This window comes from Ranitomeya variabilis, chromosome 8 (genome assembly GCF_051348905.1).
Source record: "Ranitomeya variabilis isolate aRanVar5 chromosome 8, aRanVar5.hap1, whole genome shotgun sequence".
In the NCBI taxonomy this organism is placed as follows: domain Eukaryota; kingdom Metazoa; phylum Chordata; class Amphibia; order Anura; family Dendrobatidae; genus Ranitomeya; species Ranitomeya variabilis.
This window is the reverse complement of record NC_135239.1, coordinates 208,133,607-208,156,729: the sequence shown is the minus strand read 5'-3', so window position 1 is coordinate 208,156,729 and position 23,123 is coordinate 208,133,607. Positions and strand designations below refer to the sequence as shown.

The window sequence follows — 23,123 nt, the reverse complement described above, 5'->3', positions numbered from 1 at the left end:
CACCGGCTGCCTCTAGTGTGGATGGATAGGTTCAGTTTTGCGGTCAGTCCAGTTTTCCACCTCCCTAGAGCTTGTCCTATGTTTAGTCACCTTGCTGGAGTAATTTGTGATCCTCAACCACTAAGAATCATAACAGTATAGCAGGCCAAAAAGTGTTTTTTGCATCGCAGAAGTGGGATTAAAAGAAGACCTGAGTACATTTTTTTTTTTTTTTGTGCTGCAGTCTGTCTAGCTTCTTTTATCCCCTTGAACTCTGAGTGGTTTTGAGCTCAGCTGCAGACATGGATGTTCAGACTCTGACTTCTAGTGTGGATCATCTTGCTGCACGGGTGCAAAGTATTCAGGATTTTGTTATTCATAGCCCTATGTCAGAACCAAAGATACCCATTCCTGAGTTGTTTTCTGGAGATAGATCTAGGTTTCAGAATTTTAAGAATAATTGTAAGTTATTTCTATCTCTGAGACCTCGTTCCTCTGGTGATTCCGCTCAGCAAGTAAAGATTGTTATCTCCTTGTTGCGTGGCGACCCGCAGGATTGGGCTTTCTCTCTGGCGCCAGGAGATCCTGCATTGCTTAATGTGGATGCATTTTTTCTGGCTCTTGGATTGCTTTATGAGGAGCCTAATCTTGAGAATCAGGCAGAAAAAGTGTTGCTGGCCCTCTCTCAGGGGCAGGATGAAGCAGAGGTGTATTGTCAAAAATTTCGGAAATGGTCAGTGCTTACTCAATGGAATGAGTGTGCCCTGGCTGCAAATTTCAGAGTAGGTCTTTCTGAAACCATTAAGGATGTTATGGTGGGGTTCCCCACCCCTACAAGTCTGAGTGATTCTATGGCTTTAGCCATTCAGGTTGATCGGCGTTTGCGGGAGCGCAAATCTGCTCATCCTTTGGCGGTATTTTCTGAACAGGGACCTGAGTCTATGCAATGTGATCGAACCCTGACCAGAATTGAGCGACAAAGTCATAGACGTCAAAATGGGTTGTGCTTTTACTGTGGTGATTCTGCTCATGTTATCTCAGCATGCTCTAAGCGCGTAAAAAAGATCGCTAATCTGTCACCGTTGGTACTATGCAGCCTAAGTTTATTTTGTCTGTTACTTTGATTTGTTCTTTGTCGTCTTACCCGGTTATGGCCTTTGTGGATTCGGGTGCTGCCCTGAATCTGATGGATTTGTCATTTGCCAGGCGCTGTGGTTTTGTCCTGGAGCCTTTGGAATTTCCTATTCCTCTGAGGGGAATTGATGCTACGCCATTGGCTGAGAATAAGCCTCAGTATTGGACGCAAATGACCATGTGCATGACTCCTGTACATCAGGAGGTGATTCGCTTTCTTGTTCTGCATAATTTGCATGATGTTGTCGTTTTGGGTCTGCCATGGCTGCAGGCTCATAATCCAGTTTTAGATTGGAAAGCTATGTCTGTGTCTAGTTGGGGTTGTCAGGGAATTCATGGCGATGTTCCGTTGGTGTCTATTGCTTCTTCCACTCCTTCTGAGGTCCCTGAGTTTTTGTCTGACTACCAGGATGTATTTGATGAGCCCAGGTCCAGTGCCCTGCCCCCTCATAGGGATTGTGACTGTGCTATAAATTTAATTCCTGGTAGTAAATTCCCTAAGGGACGACTTTTTAATTTGTCTATACCAGAGCATGCCGCGATGCGGAGTTATATAAAGGAGTCTTTGGAGAAGGGACATATTCGCCCATCCTCTTCCCCTCTTGGTGCAGGATTCTTTTTTGTGGCCAAGAAGGACGGTTCTTTGAGACCGTGTATAGATTATCGCATTCTGAATAAAATCACAGTCAAATTTCAGTATCCTTTGCCACTATTGTCTGATTTGTTTGCTCGGATTAAGGGTGCCAGTTGGTTCACCAAGATAGATCTCCGTGGTGCGTATAATCTTGTGCGCATTAAAGGGAACCTGTCACCTGAATTTGGCGGGACCAGTTTTGGGTCATATGGGCGGGGTTTTCGGGTGTTTGATTCACCCTCTTACCTTACCTGCTGGCTGCATGCTGGCCGCAATATTGGATTGAAGTTCATTCTCTGTCCTCCGGAGTACATGCCTGCGCAAGGCAATATTGCCTTGCGCAGGTGTGTACTCCGGAGGACAGAGAATGAACTTCAATCCAATATTGCGGCCAGCATGCAGCCAGCGGGTAAGGAAAGGGTGAATCAAACACCCGAAAACCCCGCCCATATGACCCAAAACCGGTCCCGCCAAATTCAGGTGACAGGTTCCCTTTAAGCAGGGAGATGAATGGAAAACAGCATTTAATACGCCCGAAGGCCATTTTGAGTACTTGGTGATGCCTTTTGGACTCTCTAATGCTCCTTCTGTGTTTCAGTCCTTCATGCATGACATTTTCCGAGAATATCTGGATAAATTTATGATTGTTTATCTGGATGACATTTTGTTTTTTTCTGATGATTGGGAGTCCCATGTGAAGCAGGTCAGGATGGTGTTTCAGGTCCTGCATGCTAATGCTTTATTTGTGAAGGGCTCAAAATGCCTCTTCGGAGTACAGAAGATCTCCTTTTTGGGTTTTATTTTTTCTCCTTCTACTGTGGAGATGGACCCAGTCAAGGTCCTGGCTATTCATGACTGGACTCAGCCCACGTCTGTTAAGAGTCTTCAGAAGTTCTTGAGTTTTGCTAATTTTTACCGTCGTTTCATCACTAATTTTTCTGGTGTGGTTAAACCTTTGACGGATTTGACCAAGAAGGGCTCTGATGTGATTAATTGGTCTCCTGCGGCCGTGGAGGCCTTTCGGGAGCTTAAGCACCGGTTTTCTTCAGCTCCAGTCTTATGTCAGCCAGATGTCTCTCTCCCCTTCCAGGTCGAGGTTGATGCTTCCGAGATTGGAGCAGGGGCTGTTTTGTCACAGAGAAGCTCTGAGGGCTCTGTGATGAAGCCGTGTGCTTTCTTTTCAAGAAAGTTTTCGCCTGCCGAGCGAAATTATGATGTTGGTAATCGGGAGTTGTTGGCTATGAAGTGGGCATTTGAGGAGTGGCGACATTGGCTCGAAGGAGCTAAACATCGTGTGGTGGTCCTGACTGATCACAAAAATCTGATTTACCTCGAGTCTGCCAAGCGCCTGAATCCTAGACAGGCTCGTTGGTCGTTGTTTTTCTCAACTTCGTGGTCTCATACCTGCCTGGTTCGAAGAACGTGAAAGCTGATGCACTTTCTAGGAGTTTTGTGCCTGACTCTCCGGGAGTTTCTGAGCCGGCTGGTATTCTCAGAGAGGGAGTGATTTTGTCTGCCATTTCTCCAGATTTGCGACGAGTGCTGCAGAAATTTCAGGCGGATAGACCTGACCGTTGTCCACCAGAGAGACTGTTTGTCCCGGATAGATGGACCAGCAGAGTTATTTCCGAGGTTCATTCTTCGGTGTTGGCGGGTCATCCTGGGATTTTTGGTACCAGAGATTTGGTGGCTAGGTCCTTCTGGTGGCCTTCCTTGTCGCGGGATGTGCGTTCCTTTGTGCAGTCTTGTGGGATTTGTGCTCGGGCTAAGCCTTGCTGTTCTCGTGCCAGCGGTTTGCTTTTGCCTTTGCCTGTCCCGAAAAGGCCTTGGACGCACATTTTCATGGATTTTATTTCGGATCTGCCAGTATCTCAGAAAATGTCTGTCATCTGGGTGGTGTGTGATCGTTTTTCCAAGATGGTCCATTTGGTGCCCTTGCCTAAGCTGCCTTCCTCCTCCGATTTGGTTCCTCTATTTTTTCAGAATGTGGTTCGCTTGCACGGCATTCCTGAAAATATTGTGTCTGATAGAGGATCCCAGTTTGTGTCCAGGTTTTGGCGAACTTTTTGTGCTAAGATGGGCATTGATTTGTCTTTTTCGTCGGCCTTCCATCCTCAGACTAATGGCCAAACCGAGCGAACTAATCAGACGTTGGAGACTTATTTGAGATGTTTTGTTTCTGCTGATCAGGATGATTGGGTGACTTTTTTGCCATTGGCCGAGTTTGCCCTTAATAATCGGGCTAGTTCTGCTACCTTGGTTTCGCTTTTTTTCTGCAATTCTGGTTTCCATCCTCGTTTTTCCTCGGGTCAGGTTGAGTCTTCTGACTGTCCTGGGGTGGATTCTGTGGTGGATAGGTTGCAGCAGATTTGGAGCCATGTGGTGGACAATCTGAAATTGTCACAGGAGAGGGCTCAGCGCTTTGCCAACCGCCGCCGCGGTGTGGGTCCCCGACTTCGTGTTGGGGATTTGGTGTGGCTGTCTTCTCTGTATGTTCCTATGAAGGTTTCATCTCCTAAGTTTAAGCCTCGCTTCATCGGTCCTTATAAGATCTTGGAAATCCTTAACCCGGTGTCTTTTCGTTTGGATCTCCCGGCATCGTTTGCCATCCATAATGTGTTCCATAGGTCTTTGTTGCGGAGGTATGTGGTACCTGTTGTTCCTTCTGTTGAGCCTCCTGCTCCGGTGCTGGTCGAGGGCGAATTGGAGTACGTGGTGGAGAAGATTTTGGATTCTCGTATCTCTAGACGGAGACTTCAGTATCTGGTTAAGTGGAAGGGCTATGGTCAGGAGGATAATTCCTGGGTTGTCGCCTCTGATGTTCATGCGGCCGATTTGGTTCGTGCCTTCCACGCAGCTCGTCCTGATCGCCCTGGGGGTCTTGATGAGGGTTCGGTGACCCCTCCTCAAGGGGGGGGGGTACTGTTGTGAACTCTATTTTTGGGCTCCCTCTAGTGGTCACAAGCGGTACTGTGTAGTGTTGTCTTTCTGCAGGTTGGCTTCATCACCTGGTTCGTTATCCTTGGTTGGTTTCCTATTTAACTCACCTGGATACTCAGTTCCTTGCCTGCTATCAATGTATTCAGTGCTCTTCAGATTCCTGGTGACTACCTTGCTCCCAGTCTCTCCAAGACAAGCTAAGTTTTTGTTTGTTCAGTTTCTGATTATCAGCGTTCATCATGTTTTTTTGTCCAGCTTGTTAAAATGTGATTTCTTACTTGCTGGTTGCTCTAGGGGACTGAGTTTCTCCCCTCACACCGTTAGTTGGTGTGGGGGTTCTTGAAATCTCAGTGTGGATATTTTGTAAGGGTTTTTTACTGACCACATAGACCCCTTTTGTATTTTCTGCTATCTAGAATTAGTGGGCCTCTTTTGCTGAATCTGCTTTCACCCCTGTGTATGTGCCTTCCTCTTACCTCACTGTTATTATCTGTTGGGGGCTTCTATATCTTTTGGGGATTATTTCTCTGGAGGCAAGAGAGGTCTTTCTTTCTCTCTAGGGGTAGTTAGTTCCTCAGGCTGGCTCGAGACGTCTAGGATTTTAGACACGTTCACCGGCTGCCTCTAGTGTGGATGGATAGGTTCAGTTTTGCGGTCAGTCCAGTTTTCCACCTCCCTAGAGCTTGTCCTATGTTTAGTCACCTTGCTGGAGTAATTTGTGATCCTCAACCACTAAGAATCATAACACCCAATATCTGATCGGTGAGGGTCCAATATCCACCAACAGTCAACCGGTCAGCTGCTGGCAGCACTGGCAGTGACCGTATGTAAATGGGCGGCTGATTGGACTCCCCCCAATACACAACATCATTGCACCTTTAGACAATATAGACCAAAAAGTTAGTCTTTGGGCTTTTTTTGGGATCTTTACAAAAACAAAAAAAACAGCCAATTTTTGGATTTGACAAGGAGCTGGTCCATGGTACGGATGATCTGGTCCATGCTATGGATGATCTGGTCCATGGTAACGGATGATCTGGTCCATGGTAACGGATGATCTGGTCCATGCTATGGGTGATCTCCAGATCTCATGGAGAGAGGTTCATCTTTTCTTGAGGAGGATCTAACAAATGTAAGCCTGAAGGTTGGAGCAGATGTCTTATCTGTCCAGACCACAACGTTTCTCACAAATCTTGGTTTGCTTTTTCCTCTATAGCGGTGGTCCTCAATGGTGGTCTGAAGTGTTTACAAAATCCACAACTTCAGGCTGGAGAATCACTGGATTTTTCATCTTTGTCTTCACTAGTTTACGTATTGGCTCATTAGCTCCGAGCTCCTACAACTCTATGGACCACCATGAGAACTTTTAGTTCTTCGGTCAGTCATTACCAGGGATGGACTCAAAGCTGTGGCTTTCAGAAGGCAGACGGACCCCTCCTGAGCCCACCACAGAGACTGCAGTAGGAAATGCCCAGTGATGTAGTTGTATCTGGTAGAGAATTTTCCATCTTTTGGTTCGTGGTGAGAAGGTGGATACATAGAAGCCGCTCCAATATATTCATCTGACAGGTTAATTAAGGCAATAAAGGAGGATAACGACTCCTCTCCTCCAAGCCGTCACACGTAAGTAAATGAGGACGTCCCGGGGCCTCCACGCTCCGAGATGCCTCAATGTCCAAGTTCATTTCCATAGAAGATAAATGGAGCAGGAACATGGCGGCTCCAAGATAAGGCGAGGACCTTGGACGCGGTCGTCAATGGGGGAGGCTTTAATTAAGAGACGAGAAGGTAATTGATTTTTTTTTTCCTGTAATAAGTTCATCGGAAGAGAAATCTTTGAATTCTTCCAGGAAAATCTTCATTATCAAGTGTAAAATTAACGACTCAATCTCATCTCGGTTTATAGAGTAAAATTGCTTCCGTGGAACCTTCTCCGGTCCTGGAATAATGGAACATTTCTAATGATAGAGTTGGTTATAACGGTGAAGGATGGGATGAAGGAGGCTAGCAGGCTGCTCATTTCAATAGCTGAGCCAGCCCCCTTCTCGGTCATGGCCGACTGGGCATTATTGAACTACAGCAGAAAGTTATATAACCTTCTAAAGCTCATATGTAATATACTGTATATATTTTTAGCCGGACAACCGCTGGGATTAGAGTAATATAGCGGCTTTATTCCAGAAGCAGCGCCACACCTGTCTGCAGGATTTGTGAGGTATTGCAGCTCCGCTCAAATAAAGGACAGATGCAGTGTGTTTTGTTTTTTTTTCTAATCGTGGACCCGTTAACTCTTTCTGCACTGACTTAATGGGTCTTTCCAAAAATGTGCACTTAAAGGTGCTATTTTTAGTGTAAGTCCCCTTTCCTGCACATTGGAGGAGAAGTTAGCTACTGCCTTCTTCACTAATTACACTGATTCCCTTCCCCCACCCCAGATAATATTCCTGACAGTAAATTAGGGCGATGATTGATTCCCTTCCTGATCCTCCCACGAGTGTCAGTCACTGACCCTAGATTGCGTGTCACATTGTACAAGCACAGATGTAAGCATGGGATGGCTGACAGGCTGTATGGGCATGCTTGGAGTTGTAGTTCTATAGCTCCGACCCTTATTGGGAGCAGTACAGCCAAGCCCTAGATCAACGGGACGTAAAGGCTGATTGTCTGCAGTACCGTCTGTGAACACTAGGTGTCGCGCTGTGCACTACGCGGGGGCAGGATTGCAGACACCGCTGCGGTGTGTGAACTGTGTCTGCATTGTGCATTGGCCGCTGTGCCAGGGGACTATTGTGTATAATCTGCATATTCCATATATTGTGCAGTCGTATAATGGGTTTTCCCCGTAGATGAAATAATCTGTTTTATACGCATTTAATCTTTTATTGCAAGGAACAAAATTGCTTACAATCCCGAGGCGATAGGTGGTAAAAAAAACAAACCACACAGTATCCTGAGACGCCGCCGAGATTTCTCCATGAAATATTCTAAACGGTGAGAATCTGAGTATAAAGTCACAGCGGGGAACCGATAAACCCCACGATAATGGCAGAATGAAAACTTTGAGGAGCGGTGACAAGAACACGAGGAATGAAGAGGCCCCCTCCCCCACCCCAATAATCACAATTCTTCGTGCACCCGTCCGCTCCCTTGGTACTTATTTTTTTTTATTGTAATTGAATGGGGAAGAGGCTGAATCCTAAAGTCTGACCTTATTTTATTGCTTCACATGCGGCCGCTTTACTAAATGTAGAGAGGAGGCGCTATCCACGCTGACGATGCATTGCCACTAGGTGGCGCCATGCCGTATCTGCACACTTATGCTGTGGAGGAGTTACCCAGATCAACCTATCAAATCCTTGCTGGTCATTCTTGTACTAGTCAGGGCATTACACCAAAAATAGGGGGTCGCCCTCTAATATAACGGCAGTGACTAAGTGCAGAGCTGATGTTTGGGCAATTGCTCCTCACCGGGTTCTAATCACTTCTTGTGAGTAGAAAGACCTGTCCGCATCGGCCACAGAAGCTCTGGTGATGGGGTGAAATGACCAAACGCTTTAGAAATGTCAAGCGCATGCTTGTAGTGAAGCAGCCATTCCTTCCAAGTCCCCCATCCACGCCAATCTTATCTTCTACGGGATTATAGTATCGGGCATGTTCAAAACCAACATGTCTGATCCTTATGTTACCGGACACCTGCTGTCAGTATGTCCCAATACATAGTAGATGATCCGCCGAAATTGGTCAGATCGTGTGACTTGTGTGCAGTGGGTATGGGCACCGCTGTAGAACGCAGGGCTCGTGGCCCCCAAGGATCTACAATCAATAGGATCTGATAGAATCATCCCAGAGGGACCTACTAATTGGGTGACCTCCTCTCTGGAGGCCATTATAGTGTCAGAGCCCAACAGGGTCCATTTACTTTCCTACACCACCAAATTACTTTAGAAAAACACATTTTTTTTCCTCCATTTTTGGCACCTGGGAAGGTTCCTTCGGCCGCCGAGCGCGGTGTGAATTATTGGTGTCAGACATGTCGGAAACCGGGGGAAAATAGAAGAGCGAAGAAGAAATCAAACTGCTCTCGTGTAAAGGTGACTTCGCCACCAAATTTCCGTGGCCAGTAATGGGTTAATAACCTTGGCTCGTCACACTGTGACTTTGACGCCTGTTACCTTGACCGGCTAATTAGTTCTGCTGCCTCCAGCGTTCCTGACATAAGAGGTGATTGTCAGAGACGGCCTGGGGGGCTCCGCAGCTGTTCTGTGCAGGTACTTTACGTGGCCCAGAACAAGGCCAGCGACCCCCATCGCTGCCGAGTATGTTCAGCAGCACCAGGAGCGCACCCGCCAGAGAATATGGGGGGGAGGTGAACCGGCACCAGAGAAGAGATGACTAATTTTAATTGTTGCCCCTCAATTGGGCCTGGATCAAGCTTGATGGAGGCCCCTGGGCAAAACGTGACTCTGAACACGACACTAAGAATATTCAGTGCTGAAAGAATCACGAAGCCTGTGTAATATGGCCACATAGTGCCACGTAGTGACCCGTGAGAGCCAGTAATGCCATCACCGTCACCTGTACGTAAGGACGGATTCACTCAAGATTCATTTTTCTCTCTCATGTGGGAAAAAAATTTTTGTCTGCTGGACCCATTTTTGATCCGTGTTAGTTTTTACAATCCTACAAGCTTCTTCTACTCTTTAGCCAATAAAATCCAGACAGCGCATAGAAGACACGACACAAACCGAAGTAGGACACGTCTCCATGTACTTTTTTTATTTTGCGGAAAGTCGGTCTACAACAAAAAGATTACGTGAAATGGGTCGACAATCTATCTGGAAAGATGAGACACCTCATGTACCACAAAAACTTTAGGAGGAGACTGTTGGATCACTGGGGCATTTGCTCCTATTGCCATGATTCCGACACAGATGGGGCACAGTCAGGGCCGGACTGGGACTAAAATTCAGCCCTGGCATTTGAAGTTACACAGGCCCAATTGTCACATGGTGACTGTATAATATCTTTGTACACTTGTAGGCAGGGCCAGTTTTAGGCAAAGTGGGGCCCTAGGCAAAGTTTAAAATTGGGCCCCAAATGCTAACATATTGCACATCACACAGAAGCATTTCGGTTGTATTTACAAGCGCTGATCTCAGGCCGCTAATTGAGTTTGATCAACAATACTGAAGTTGTTCAACACTTGTTTCCCGGCGTCTTTCCACCAGCTGAGGAATAATGATGGGACAGAACGATCACTAATAGATCACTAACAGATCACCATACAGTATTATGTTATCAGCAGCACAAATACAGTGGCGATGTGCTGCTGAGAACAATGATTTTTGTTCCAGCAAAAACAATCTGAATATGCAGCATTTGACTTGTTTAGTAAAATACACCCCATAGTCCTCCATATATTATAATGCGCACCTCAGTCCTCCGTATATAGCAGCCACATAGTATATAGCACAGGCCACGTAGTATTTGTCTGCTATATACTACATGGCCCCTATATACTACGTGGCCTGTGCTATATACTATGTGGCTGCTATATACATACATATTCTAGAATACCCGATGCGTTAGAATCGGGCCACCATCTAGTAGTATAATACACTCCCTATAGTCCTCCATATATTAAAATACAATGCTCAGTCCTCCATATAACATAATACACTCCTCATAGTCCTCCATATAGTATAATACACTCCTCATAGTGCTCCATATAGTATAATGCCCCGCCAGTGATCCATGTAGTACAATTCACTTCCCATAGTATAACTCAGACCATAGTTCTTCATATAGTATAACGTATTCCCATAATCCTCAATACAGTATAATGCAGCCACCACCCTACAGAATATAATGCAGCTACCCCATAGAATATAATACAGCCCACCTCCCCATAATATATAATGCAGCCCCCATAGTATAACATAGCCTCCCCCATAGAATATAATATACCCCCACCATAGTATATAACACAGCCACATAGTATATAACACAGCCCACGTAGCAGTATATAGCACTTCCCACATAGTAGTATACAGCAGAGCCCACATAGTAGTATATAGAACAGCCCACATAGCAGTATACAGCACAACCCACATAGTATTATACAGCACTGCCCACATAGTAGTATACAGCAGACCCCACATCTCTCCTCCCCCCTAGAATGGCCCCACAGTCCAGTAAAAAAAACCCCAAAACACTCACCTCCCCTCGTGCCTGCGGTGCTCCCTACTCCTGTCTCGGTGGCTGCCGCTGCACTTCCTGGGGCACAGTGAGCGCGCACGCACCCGCAGGGTCAGAGGCAGAGCGGGGAATGATGGGAGAGGGAGTGTCAGGTGACGCTCTCTCCTCCATCATTGCATTCAACTGTACCGGCGTCACAGACGCCGGTATAGTTGAATGTGGCAGCGCTGGCACCTCTGGCATTTGCTAGAACTGCCCGATGGCCAGTCCAGCCCTGGGCACAGTTTTCACCTTGTTGTATCTTAAAACTAAAATTTCTTTGCTTTGTTTTTCCATAATGGAAAGGACCAAAAACAAGTCTGTGTAGCATAGAGAGGCAGTATACTGTATGCTAAATACAACTTCTTATGACCCCTTTATGGCCATATTAGCTCTGAGCAAGAAAGATATAGCTGCTAGAGACAACTATATGGTTGCATGAGGCCCGCTCTCATGTACACTACTGGCGTGCCCCCATAATACAAACCTCTGACTATAGAGGAGCTCATCCTGAGGCCTCCTATATTAATCCCGCCCGATGCTGTATTCACATCTTGCATTTCTTCTCCCATTGAAAATATAATTTGATGACTTAGTTGCAGTGATTTTTGCGTGTCCGTTATTTGCTGCCGCACCCAGATCCCCGCTGATTACCGTATTGATGGCTTTGTGATGTATATCAGCTCGGCGCTGCCAGCAATGTAGCAGGAAATATTCTCCCTCCTGAGATTTGGAAGCCACTGAGTAAGATGCGCGCGGCTCAGGATTGTATCACTTGGAAAGATCAGTCCGTCTCTGTGTAATCTGCTTTAACGGGAAATCATCATGAAGCAGAAAAATAAATAGCAAAAGATAAGTCACAAGATGCAGGGATGTGAGAGGAGCCGAATAATGAATGGGCAGAGAATGGCCTGCAGCCAAGAAGAGGGGAAGTGATTATATTAGTTGAAGATGTTTTGGGTTAAAAACTCCCGACAGAAGAGTCAACTACTGGAGGATGAGCCATCTCGTTAAGGGGTGGGGTCAGCAGCACCATCATCTCACTAAGGGGTGGGGTCAGCAGAGGCATCTCATTAAGGGGTGTAAAAAAAATTTCACACACTAATAGTGAGAGGACTGGAGATCTACACACCCTGGTAAGGACCATCCCCGCACTCTGGAGCTGTCAGTCATCACATCCTGGAGATCAGCTACTGACAATTTTCTGTCCTTACTCCAATTCATTGCAGCTACCATAAAGCGCACACACCGTGCAGCAATGTCCATATAGCGGCATGTGCCTCGGATATGGCCGCCTCCAGGAAAGCTATTACCAAGAAGCAGCTCAGTCTGTGGCTGCAGAGGATTAAGTTTTTACATTCATCTAATGGATTTTTTCCCCCCTCCCCACGGCCCCAAAAGAAGAAATGACACAAACCAGTCGCATTTTATTTAGCAAAAATGTTTAATCTCTTTGTGATGCGAGGATTTTATTTACAGGTACTAAATCTGAGCAACATTAAAATAGTAAGATATTTACAGAGGATGGCTCAGCGGGCGTCGAGTCACAATCAAGAGTGTGTTTTTGCTACAGGCCAGAAACTGCCATTGCTCCACTTCACTGCAGCAATGGAGGGGTTAAGTGGACAAATTCTTTCCCCTGACTCTGGTGGACAAGTTCTAATAGCGGGTGGGGGGGGTGATCACTTCATCAATTACACACGGGAGGCCTCCAAATATATGTTCTCAGCAATGTTTAACCCTACAGGCCACCGAGGAGCCAGCAACACCTTACAGTAACTGATGACCAGCCCTGGAAACGTGTAGCGTTCTTGGCCTCTAATGGAGAGATAGCGGCGTCCATTCAATGCGCCAATTCGCTAATATAAACAGATGTAAAGAGGAAGTGTTCCCGGGATCCGTGGGGGAATTTGCTACATTTAGTAGATGGATAAAAGCTTTTATTCTTGTTTGATGTTTGTTTCCCTTTAATCGACCGGTATATCAGACGGTTAGAGAATCCCCTGCAGACGGAGAGGCGCGAGCTCCAGTGTGCAGAGGTGTAACGCACCTCACAAAGAATAATGAGAAAACATCATTAGTGAGGCAGTGAATGTGGCGTAATGAGCCAGGCCGCTGTATACCCAGGGCGCGTGCATCCTATGGGCACCATAGCTATGTGAGGGCTGATTAATAGAAAATATTGAGCAAAAAGTCACAGGTCTTTGGTTGTCCATGGCCACCGACTTACAACCCCGTAAACCTCCTGCCCGCATACCTGGTATCTTTCCGGATTAGTAGGCCAGACACAGGCGTAGCATCACATCAGGCTAACTAACTGGAAGGGGAGCCAGGTATACCGGAAGGATGGGGAGTCGCAGAACTCGGGACTGGCAGCTTTGGACAACCCAGATCATGCAAATCATTTTGCTCAATGCCAACACCCGCCCATGAAACATAGGTCATCTTTGGTGGAAGTCACTTTATACAAGTGCTCTTCCTCATTACCCTTCATGTCCCAATGATCCGAGACAGCAGCTTCCTACCACCTTTCCTTCAATGGTGACCCAACTGTCAACTCTTCCACCAGGCTAGGAGCCCCTCACCTCTAGGAACAATGCAAAAAACGATTGGTGGGGACTCGAGGGGATTTCAGGAAGAAGGAAATGCGTCTTTGTAGGATTCTCCCCCAAGCTGGCCTCAAAGTATCCGACTTATGAATCTACATTGTGTGACATCACTGCATCATGTGACATAACGCCTCACGGTCTAGTGATGTCACTTCCTCTTTAAGATCTGACAAAAATGGATTGGAGCCATTAAGGTTAATAATATTAGTTGGGGCTGATGATGACTGATCGGTGTTGATAAATCCCTCCACCGTGTGACCTTTTTTCACCAGTCATGAACCTATGCATATATATATATATATATATATATATAGTCTGCCCGGCCCCAGAGAATAGGATCCAGCCGCCCCTGGAAGGGCGCCAACTTCAGCTACAATAGAGGCCAGTTGCCAGTTTGCATCATAAGCTCCTCCCACCATTTAAATAAGAAACTTGGCCCAAAAAGACCCCCAAAATACCACTCAAGACCTCAAATGGCACAGAGGGGACGATACAAGTCACAGGGGGAGAAGTGTAAGACGTTACACCATTTTCGCCACTGCATTAGGTGTTGCTGACTCCTCTGGTCAAAGGCCCCAAAATCAAAAATTAAACAATTTGTCAGTTTTGATGTCCAGAACCCACCCATGCATGTTAAAATGGAATGCTCAAAAAACAAAAACCACCATTGTATTATACCTGGTCCTTTACATATTTGGAAAGATTCATTGTGGCCAAAACTTAGGGGGAGCAAGATCTTCAGCGTTTCCTCTATCTGATCCTTTGCTTTTGTGGACAAACTGGAACTTATAATAAATTAGGACGACATGAAACCACTCAGCACTTTGCGAGTTCCTGTACCATAAATTGTAACCAGAGACAGTATATTTATAATATATATATATATTAATGCCCACATAATTATCTAACGCAGCAAAGCATTGTGGGTAGGCTCTGCCAACCAAGACCGTATATATGTACATTCAATTAAACAGGTGCTGTGAATCTGTGCTTTCCGCAGCCAATTTATCGCAAACATTTCCAAAGATATTTCTAAAATTCTGAAAAAAATATATATAAAAACAAAACAAAAAAAATCACACAATTCATTCCAAAATAAGGTACATGGGGGCAAAGGAAGAAAAGTGAGATTCCCCCCACCCCTCTAGAGTAGATGGTTTGATCCACACCCCCTTCCTCACTTCTAAATTCTTCAAAAACTTTTTTTTGCATTTTTATTCACTAAAACAACATTGAAATGAACATGGCACAGAATATAGTCTAGAAAAATATCAAAGGTTCTGGATTACTTTGTCCGTTCCGCGGGGGCGGGGTTGGGTATGTGGGATTCTTTTAGCTTTTTTTTTTTTCTGAGAACACAAACACATTCCTTAGCAGATTTTTTTGTCAATCTGTTTTGCTTTTGTTTTTTTTGTATTTTTTTTTTTTCGTTTCTTTAAAAACCCCAGGAATTTTCGTTAAATTGTGCAAATGTAGCAGTAACACTAGTGGCTGAAAGCCAAAGAGGATTTCTGTGTTTTTCGTTTCTTTGATCTAAGAACGTAGGCGGCCACCAAACAAAAAGGAACATTTTTTTTTTTTTTTGTTTCCCCGCTGGGTCTCATCTTTTCCACGGCTGGTGGAGCGTCCTCTCCCCCTTGGAACGCGCAGGCAGCGTCTTAAATCTATATTTTAGTTTGTATTGAAATTTTTTGGGTCCCATAATTTTTTTTGTATCCATTTATAAAGGTTTCTATGTGGTTCTCTAGAGTCTTTTATGTACAGAATTTATTTTTTTTTCATTGATTCAAGAAAGTTCCAGTCCAGTTCTGCAGCTCGTGGATTTTGAAGGCCACATGCGTTGGAAAGTGGTCAGTTTATAGCGCTCCCCTCCCCGTCCGGCTCTTGCGCACACGCTCTCAGTAGCCACTGCTAAGAGACCCTTCTCGTGCAGATCCCCATAGACTTCAACTGCTGAGAGACATTGTGTCGATAACTTGCTCCAATTTACTTCGTAGCCGCTGTCTTCTCGCTTGTTCGTCCTTTTCCAGCGCGGTTAGGATCTGAAAGACAAAAGTTTGGAAATGGTGGCCACTGAAGTATATGACTGCGTTCTCCACCCACCACTAGGCTAAACAGCGACTTTGTCCACGACAACCAAAAATTGTTCAGTGCGGCTGCTACATTGCGATATTATATTAGTGAAGGTCGCATTGCAACACCGAAACTACCGCAACCGAGGCCAGCAAGTCACACAAAATCAGTCTGGTGAATTTCTCGCGACTTGCTTGTTGCGGCTGTGTACGTATCACAAGTTGACCTTCATTTCTATAATGCTGGGATGTAGCAGTGGCAAAGAGCAAACGATGCATGCCCGACATCTGTTGTGCCAAAAGTCACCGTGGCGCCCCAGACTTACAGGTGCAGACCCCGAAACGGATGACCAAAGATATTTAACCATTGGAAATAAGGGGTGTTTGTAGAAGTAGTAATGAGGCCATTTTTGGCCATGCTCCCTCTCTGGACCAGGTCGGTTAATGGATCCGTTCTAAAGTTGGTGCTAATCGGATGACCCGTTTGTAACTGGTCATTAAAGGGAACCTGTAACCTGAATTTGGCGGGACCAGTTTTGGGTCATATGGGCGGGGTTTTCGGGTGTTTGATTCACCCTTTCCTTACCCGCTGGCCGCAATATTGGATTGGAGTTCATTTTCTGTCCTCTGGAGTACACGCCAGCTCAAGGCAATCTTGCCTTGCGCAGGTGTGTACTCCGGAGGACATAGAATGAACTTCAATCCAATACTGCGGCCAGCATGCAGCCAGCGGGTAAGGAAAGGGTGAATCAAACACCCGAAAACCCCGCCCATATGACCCAAAACTGGTCCCGCCAAATTCAGGTGACAGGTTCCCTTTAATATCGGTTCTTAATAACTCTTTACATTACGGAGTGCAGGTACTGAGGTGATCAACTGATCGTCCCAGGCCGCGCTCGCTTATGCCCACAGCCCAGCTGCACCCAATTTGTTAGGTCTGGGCAAAAATTGCATAAAGACACCAAAGTCACAACATTGTCCTACAATCTCGCTTTCTAGGGCAGAATTCTGACAAAGTCAGGACCAGTAGAAGCCTAGGACCCGAGCAGAGTGTAATGACGCCCCATATTTATCTGATGCCAGGCACAATGGAGGGCGGATCTGGGGTGATCTGCGCCAAATATATTAAAAGGCTCATGTCTTACTACATCGATCACATTACAAACAGAACGAGTGGAAGATTTGTATAATTTTGTATTTAAAATTTTTTTAATCAGTCCCAAACTTTTAGGCAAATTTTACCAATCACGGATAACATTCTGCGCTGCGCTGGATTAAGATGAGCCATAGTCATCGAGTGTGTGTGCCTGTTTCAGCTGCTTTGCGCCATCACAAGAAATGTCCGCCAGTCAGGCCTGTTTCTGCTGTTATTTACACTCCACCCACTCTTACTAAGCCCCACCCACTTAAAATGGTGGCGCTGTCACAAACTGTTAGATCAGTAGCGTGGTTAGTGAGGGGCGCCCCAGGCCCCGCGCTCTGAGGAGTCCATCTGGAGCTACGCTACTTATAACGTTATCGCGACAATACAGTTAAACTCTCCAGCAGGACAGGGAGCCATGATGACAGAGGGAGCGGCGGCTGTCTGCATCGGACGTCTCAGCGGAGCGGGTGTGATGGCGTCACTTCATCGCGCCCGCTGTGCAGAGCAGTGAAGACACAGCTGCAGAGAGTGGAGCGTTTTTTTCCATTTTTATATGGAGTGCATTTTAGGATATGGCGTGTGCAAGTTAATGTGGGGGCCATCAAACCGTTTGAGGGGCTACTAAGGGTCAGTATCCTGTGTGGGGACATTACACTTTGTTACATGTAAAATGGGCACTTAGAGCTATAACTATCTAGCTATATAACTCAGGATACTGTGACTGTCAAAGGGGCACACAAGGCAATATCACGTTCTAGGGAGCAAAATATGGGCACTTGCAGAGGGCAATAATATTTTCTAGAGGATTGTTTTACCAGTACTACACACCCGCTGCAGTAGTAGGGACATATACCCCAACCCTGAGCCGCTGCTGCCGCCGTATCAGCAGGATAAGGAGGTTGTGCAGGAAATGTGAGGAGTCAGATGTGTCTGTCGTAGTCTCTGCAGCAGAGTCCTGGCCGGAGAAGTTGTCATGTTGGTCTGGGCCAGATGGAAAAGTGAACATCAGCTGTAAGTCACTATATATAACTGTAATCTATATGTTCTGCAGGGCGCATCTACCACTGTCACCATATAGCAGTAATATCAGTGTTGGCGTTTTGTATAGAGATTTTTGTTTTAGTAACAGCTTTCATCTGCTGAGGTTCTCCTCCACTATTAGGGGCGCCACCATATATGTAATCAGGGTTACCTGGTTAGGGACCACTTGGAAGTTTCACCCCCTTGAACCAAAGGCTACACCTCTGGGTTTGATGTATTAGACCATAATATTTCTTACAGGGCCACATCCACTTTTTAATGGTAAAACACGACTACACCGCACACTGGTCACAGACTTGAGACTAAAAACATTTCTGCAAGTTTCATTAATGAATGGGGGTCACACTGCGACTTCCGCACTCCGTGACTAATGGCCGCCATATAGCGCTGATATAAATATGGGGCTATAGACCGAGATGTCCTCAGATTAAAAAACTATCCATTATTGTTTTAGTAATTAATTTAGACTTTAAAGGGGTTGCTCACATCTGGGGATATTTTATTTTAATTTATTATTTTTTTTACTTAAAAGGAATTCATGAGCTGCATGATGTAGGAGCAGAAAGCTGGATTCAGAGAGTCCCTTTTCTGTACGTCCAACTATGATGTGGTCATAAATCAGCTGAGAGGAGCTCAGAAAAGACAGATCAGAGATACAAACTCTCCCACTGGGCTGTCCGGAGCTCACTGACAGAAGGTAACATTATTTAAAGGGATTGTCTATTTAAAAAATAAAACAAATCAAAGTTGTGTTAAAACTGGCTCCTGTGTAATGTGCAGAGATGTCAGCACTAATCACCCCCTCCTCCCCGGATGATTGCGCCTCGGCTGCCCCCTCTGACATTTCGCTGCTGTCACAACACTTATTACAGCCTCCACAATTACCACCGATACAATTATAATCACTGTAATAAGGGAAATTAAATTGCGACTGTCTGATCACAACTGTTAGACCCGAGGATGATGGGGATAGTGGTACATTGGGAGAAAATTAGATAAACGTGCAGTTGCCAATAGCAACCAGCTCCCCACCACCTGATTAGCGCTATGGTCCTTGTCAGCCTCCTGTGATTGGTGGCCATGGGAGGCGCCGCTGCTCTCCCCTGCGACCTGACTGTGCGCTCACCTCGTCCCTGTACTTGGTGATGTACGAGTAGATTTCGTGCAGGGCGCTCATGCTGTTGAACTGACTCAGGTGTAACCGGGATTGTTCGGCCAGATACGCGCTCATATCCTGGTCGCTGATTACCGGCATTTTGGCGATGTCTGCGTAATACCTGTAAAGAAAGTACAATAATCACCATTACAGAGCTGCAGTACCAGCCACAGCCTACGGACAAGGGTGGCGCTGTTTCCTACCTTTCCACCCAGCTCTTGTAGTTGGGTATGTCCTTGGCGTACAGCAGCTTGTTACTGGGTGAATCTTTGCCCAATTTGTGCTCCGACGTAGAACAGGAGTCCATGAATGTCTGCGCCACCACCGAGAGGCAGGCGTCTGTGATGCTGTTCTTGTGAATGTCGAAAACAAACTGAGGGTTCTTGATCACGTTCACCCAGAACCTCAGGGGTAAACTGGAAGAAAGGAGGGTCGTCAGACGTCATATGACCAGCGAGGTGGGCACTATAAACGTGCATGTGCCTTTAAGACTTGATAATGTCCTCTATAGGCTTCCTATGCCGCAATTACAAGGCGGCCCCCCGAACAATTCGATATAGAGTGCTACCTTAGTTTTATCTATTTTTTTTTCTTATTAAAGGGGCAGGCGCCCAAAGTTGCATACACGATAACTTCACTCTAAGCTGACTCCTCCACTGGGGGAGCTGAAGGGGTTAAACAGCCTCTGCCTATAGATACGTATGTCGCTCCAGTCACCGTCACTAATTGCCGGCGGCCATTGGACCGTGCCGAAGCAATTTATCTGCCACATTACAAATGTCATACGAGGGGGACGTCCCGCTGGCAGGAAAAAACGACAACGAGATGTAATCACAAAACCAGAACGGAGGATGAGAGAGGAGGAAACCCCACGGGGACCGACGGAAAGGTGACCGGCCGCCAAGGGGAGAACCTGCTCCGGGGGACGGGAAGGTGGCGGCACGGACCGGCAGGAGGAATCATCCAGCGACACGCCAACATATGAGAAGAACGAGGAAGAGACCGACCTGGGGGGAAGGGTCCGCAGATACAGAGGGGGCATCGGCCCGACCACCTCAGGATCACACTGCTCAGTGTATAATGTTCAGAATAAAATGTTCTTCAACGTTTCAGCATTTACAACATCTCTGCTTGCGGTCACTGAAGACTGAATCGATTCCAGGTCCAGAGGCCACGGCGGTAGTTAGAGCCGCGAGACGGGAGCCCCACATCTGCCTCCTACCTACCGGGAGACCGGGCGTCACATCAGCGTTACATCACGACATACAAGTGACATCGCAAAAGACTGGAGAAAAGGTGCGGGGGATGGTGGATTGTAGGGCTCTCAAGTGGAGGCTTGGACTACTGACATGGCCGCTGTACCGAGGTCCTGTGCATCGATTTATCTATACAGAAAACCTTACGTGAGATTGATGCTTCTCACAGCTGAGTGTTTGCTACAATTATATTCAGTCCTGACAATCCTCTGGGAGCGGAAACAGCAGCACAAATGCATTCAGCCTGGAGTGAAGCCTGCTGAGCTCACAGAGGATTGTCCAGATTATGCACAACTGGAACAAACCCTCAGCTGTGAGTGGAATTACGGTTGGATGGTTGGTAACTAAATACAAATGTTTCCAATAGGGAGCAGCAAGCAGAGGTCTTGAAAATGGGATGGAAAAAAAAGTATATTAGAAAGTTGCAGAACGTGGTATTCTAAATGATTCACATCAGGAGGTGAGCGAACCGACGATCTCCAGATGACGCGGGTGCGCCAACGAAAACTTCAAGCCGTCGCGGGCGCGCCGACAACAACCTCCAGACGCTGCGAGCGCGCCGACAACCTCCAGTGAGATCAGTGCAGTTCACCCCCAGTAAAATGCCATGGCTATGGGTTTGCTCACCAGTTGCTCTTCCATGTGTGCCGCACGTCATAGTCCGTGATCTGGTGCTTGTCCGCCTGCTCGTCCAGAAAGTCAAACATGTATTTGATGGCAAGTGGTAGAGCGCTGCCACGGTGCGCGGTGCTGAAGATGGTTTCGAATAAATCGTCCACAAACTTCTGCAGCGTGCCCTGTACACAAAGCGATGGAGATGGTAAGAAGAACACACCATGCACATAATATGAACAAAAAAGGGACACTCATCATTTGCACTACAACCCCCAGAAAGCAACAGCAGACGGAATCTGCTTTCCAGGAACAGAAACTGATTTTATGGTTTTTTTCCCCCAAAATTTCCATCTGACGGTAATGTGCAGAATTACAGCAGCATTTATCTAATATCTTCCATATTTGTCGGGGGAGGGTGTTATAAAACCACCGCTCTTCTCTGGGGACCCCGACAAATACATCAGAAATCCTCCAGAAATCGCCAAAATATTTACTTCTCACATCCGCAATTAATTTTGTTGTTCTCGGCGGCAGATTCCCCCATAGAATTAGGAGTTATTACGCCGGCGGAGACGTTATGTAGCGATGAAGATTTGCTGAAGGTTCGGCGTCCGCAGAAAAGCTCATTAAAGGAGGAATTAATCTTTCCCGCAGCCGTTAATATCCATTGAGCCACCGTAAATACTGCGCTCTGCTGAACAAATATATATCCGGCCTGAATGTATATGCGTATATGGGGGAGGTGTAAATAACGCGGCCGGAGATTTACAGCTCCTGTAATTAGCGGGGATTTTATATCAGGGGTTTATGTGGGAACCTGTAAATCACACACATTATAAAACGGCGGGTGATTTGTGTCGTAACCCATCGCTCTCAGCGGTGAGACCCATCCCCCGCCTGAAGATTTGCTGATGTAGAGGAAGTGAAATTTATCTGCCAATCACAGTCATCGAGGGCAGATACCAGGGGAAATAGATCCGTGGCAGCCGTCAGCCGGGGGTCTGCTCCTGCTCCGTCATAAAGCAATAAGATAAAAGAACGTGTATGGAAATCCACATGTACGAGACTGAGGCGTGCCATGTTATCAGGATCCCGTATTCCAGGACATGTGATTGCCGGAGGCGTGGGGATATCCAATCTGATTGGCTCAATCACCCGAAGGAGGGCGGCATCTAATCTGATCAATTGTAAGGGAAGTAGGCCTGCAGAATGTGGGGTACGTCCCATCTGATCAGAACTATCGGTGGGGGAGAGGGTGGTATCGGATGGACCACCAGGAGGGTGCCCCGTGATCGGACGGATCCCCGGGAGGGCGCCCCATGATCGGACAGACCACCGGGAGAGCGCCCCATCGGACTAAATCGACTGTCAGAAATATCGATTTGATAATAAATTATTCCAGATTATCTGTCTATCTAATTCCCAGATTAGCAGCTCTTGAGCTGAATGAAACGCTATTTTCCGGTCTCATGTACATAGATCATCTCGGCTTTAAACTTCTCATACAATTCTTCAGTAATTTCAGGATGTCTGTTTGCTGTTAGTGAATGGAAAAGTTCTCGTTGCTGGTGGGGGGCTTGTATTGATGGTGCAGTTTGTTACAATATATCGGGATCCCTGGTTTCCATTCACTGACAGGCAGCAGAGGTCTTTAATATAGGGGTTAATACATAAAGTTTATTTGAAAGTTGCTGAATTTTTCATGGACCCCATAATATGTTACCGTGGAGTTGTCTGGAGTGGAGACCTCAATGACCAGATGGGGGTCCCACACTAGAAAAGGGTCGTCCAGTAAGTTACACCAGATCTCTTACCTTGGTGGCAAGCAATCGTGTAAGGTAGATCTCGGACACCATCTTGCTCCCTCGGTCTCCCTCGCGTTGGTCCAGGTGGTCGTGGTTCTTCACCAGATGCCAGAGTTTGGTGCCGCTCTCCAAGTCGGGGGTGATCATCGGCGTGCGGGAGCGCAGGCTGTCAGGGCTGGACGCCGTCCGTAGCATGCTCTCTGGTAGGAGGACAGAGGGAGACAGCGGGGATAAGATGGCCTACAAGCTGCAAGACTGGGGTCATCAGTGCATGCTGGGAGTTGTAGTATGCTGGAGAAGTGTCGACTGTCGCTTCTAAATGAACTTCATGATGTTTCTTGAGTTGATGCCGATGACCCATTCAGGAAGACATATACCTAGCTGCTGATATATCATGATAAGTTGCTGATTGCAGCATTACTGGCCCTTTAAGAGCACCTCCATCATGGACGTGCTGTGGAGATGGCTGTAAGTCAGTAGATGGCGAGGCGCAATGTACCT

General features: G+C 46.5%; 1 protein-coding gene across 5 annotated transcripts in view; it reads right to left on the bottom strand.

Moving 5' to 3' along the window:
• Window positions 1-12,349: 12,349 nt before the first annotated feature.
• The window catches only part of PLXNA1 (plexin A1), a 297,155-nt gene continuing 286,381 nt past the window's right edge, over window positions 12,350-23,123 (bottom strand). For all 5 annotated transcript variants that reach the window (XM_077276604.1, XM_077276608.1, XM_077276605.1 and 2 more), the window contains 5 exons: window positions 22,632-22,822; window positions 20,830-20,999; window positions 19,150-19,362; window positions 18,917-19,067; window positions 12,350-15,575 (listed from right to left, as the gene is read on the bottom strand). In XM_077276604.1, the coding sequence (XP_077132719.1) occupies window positions 15,480-15,575; window positions 18,917-19,067; window positions 19,150-19,362; window positions 20,830-20,999; window positions 22,632-22,822 (821 nt within the window). In that variant the 3' untranslated portion in view covers window positions 12,350-15,479. The remainder of the gene's footprint in view (window positions 15,576-18,916; window positions 19,068-19,149; window positions 19,363-20,829; window positions 21,000-22,631; window positions 22,823-23,123) is intronic.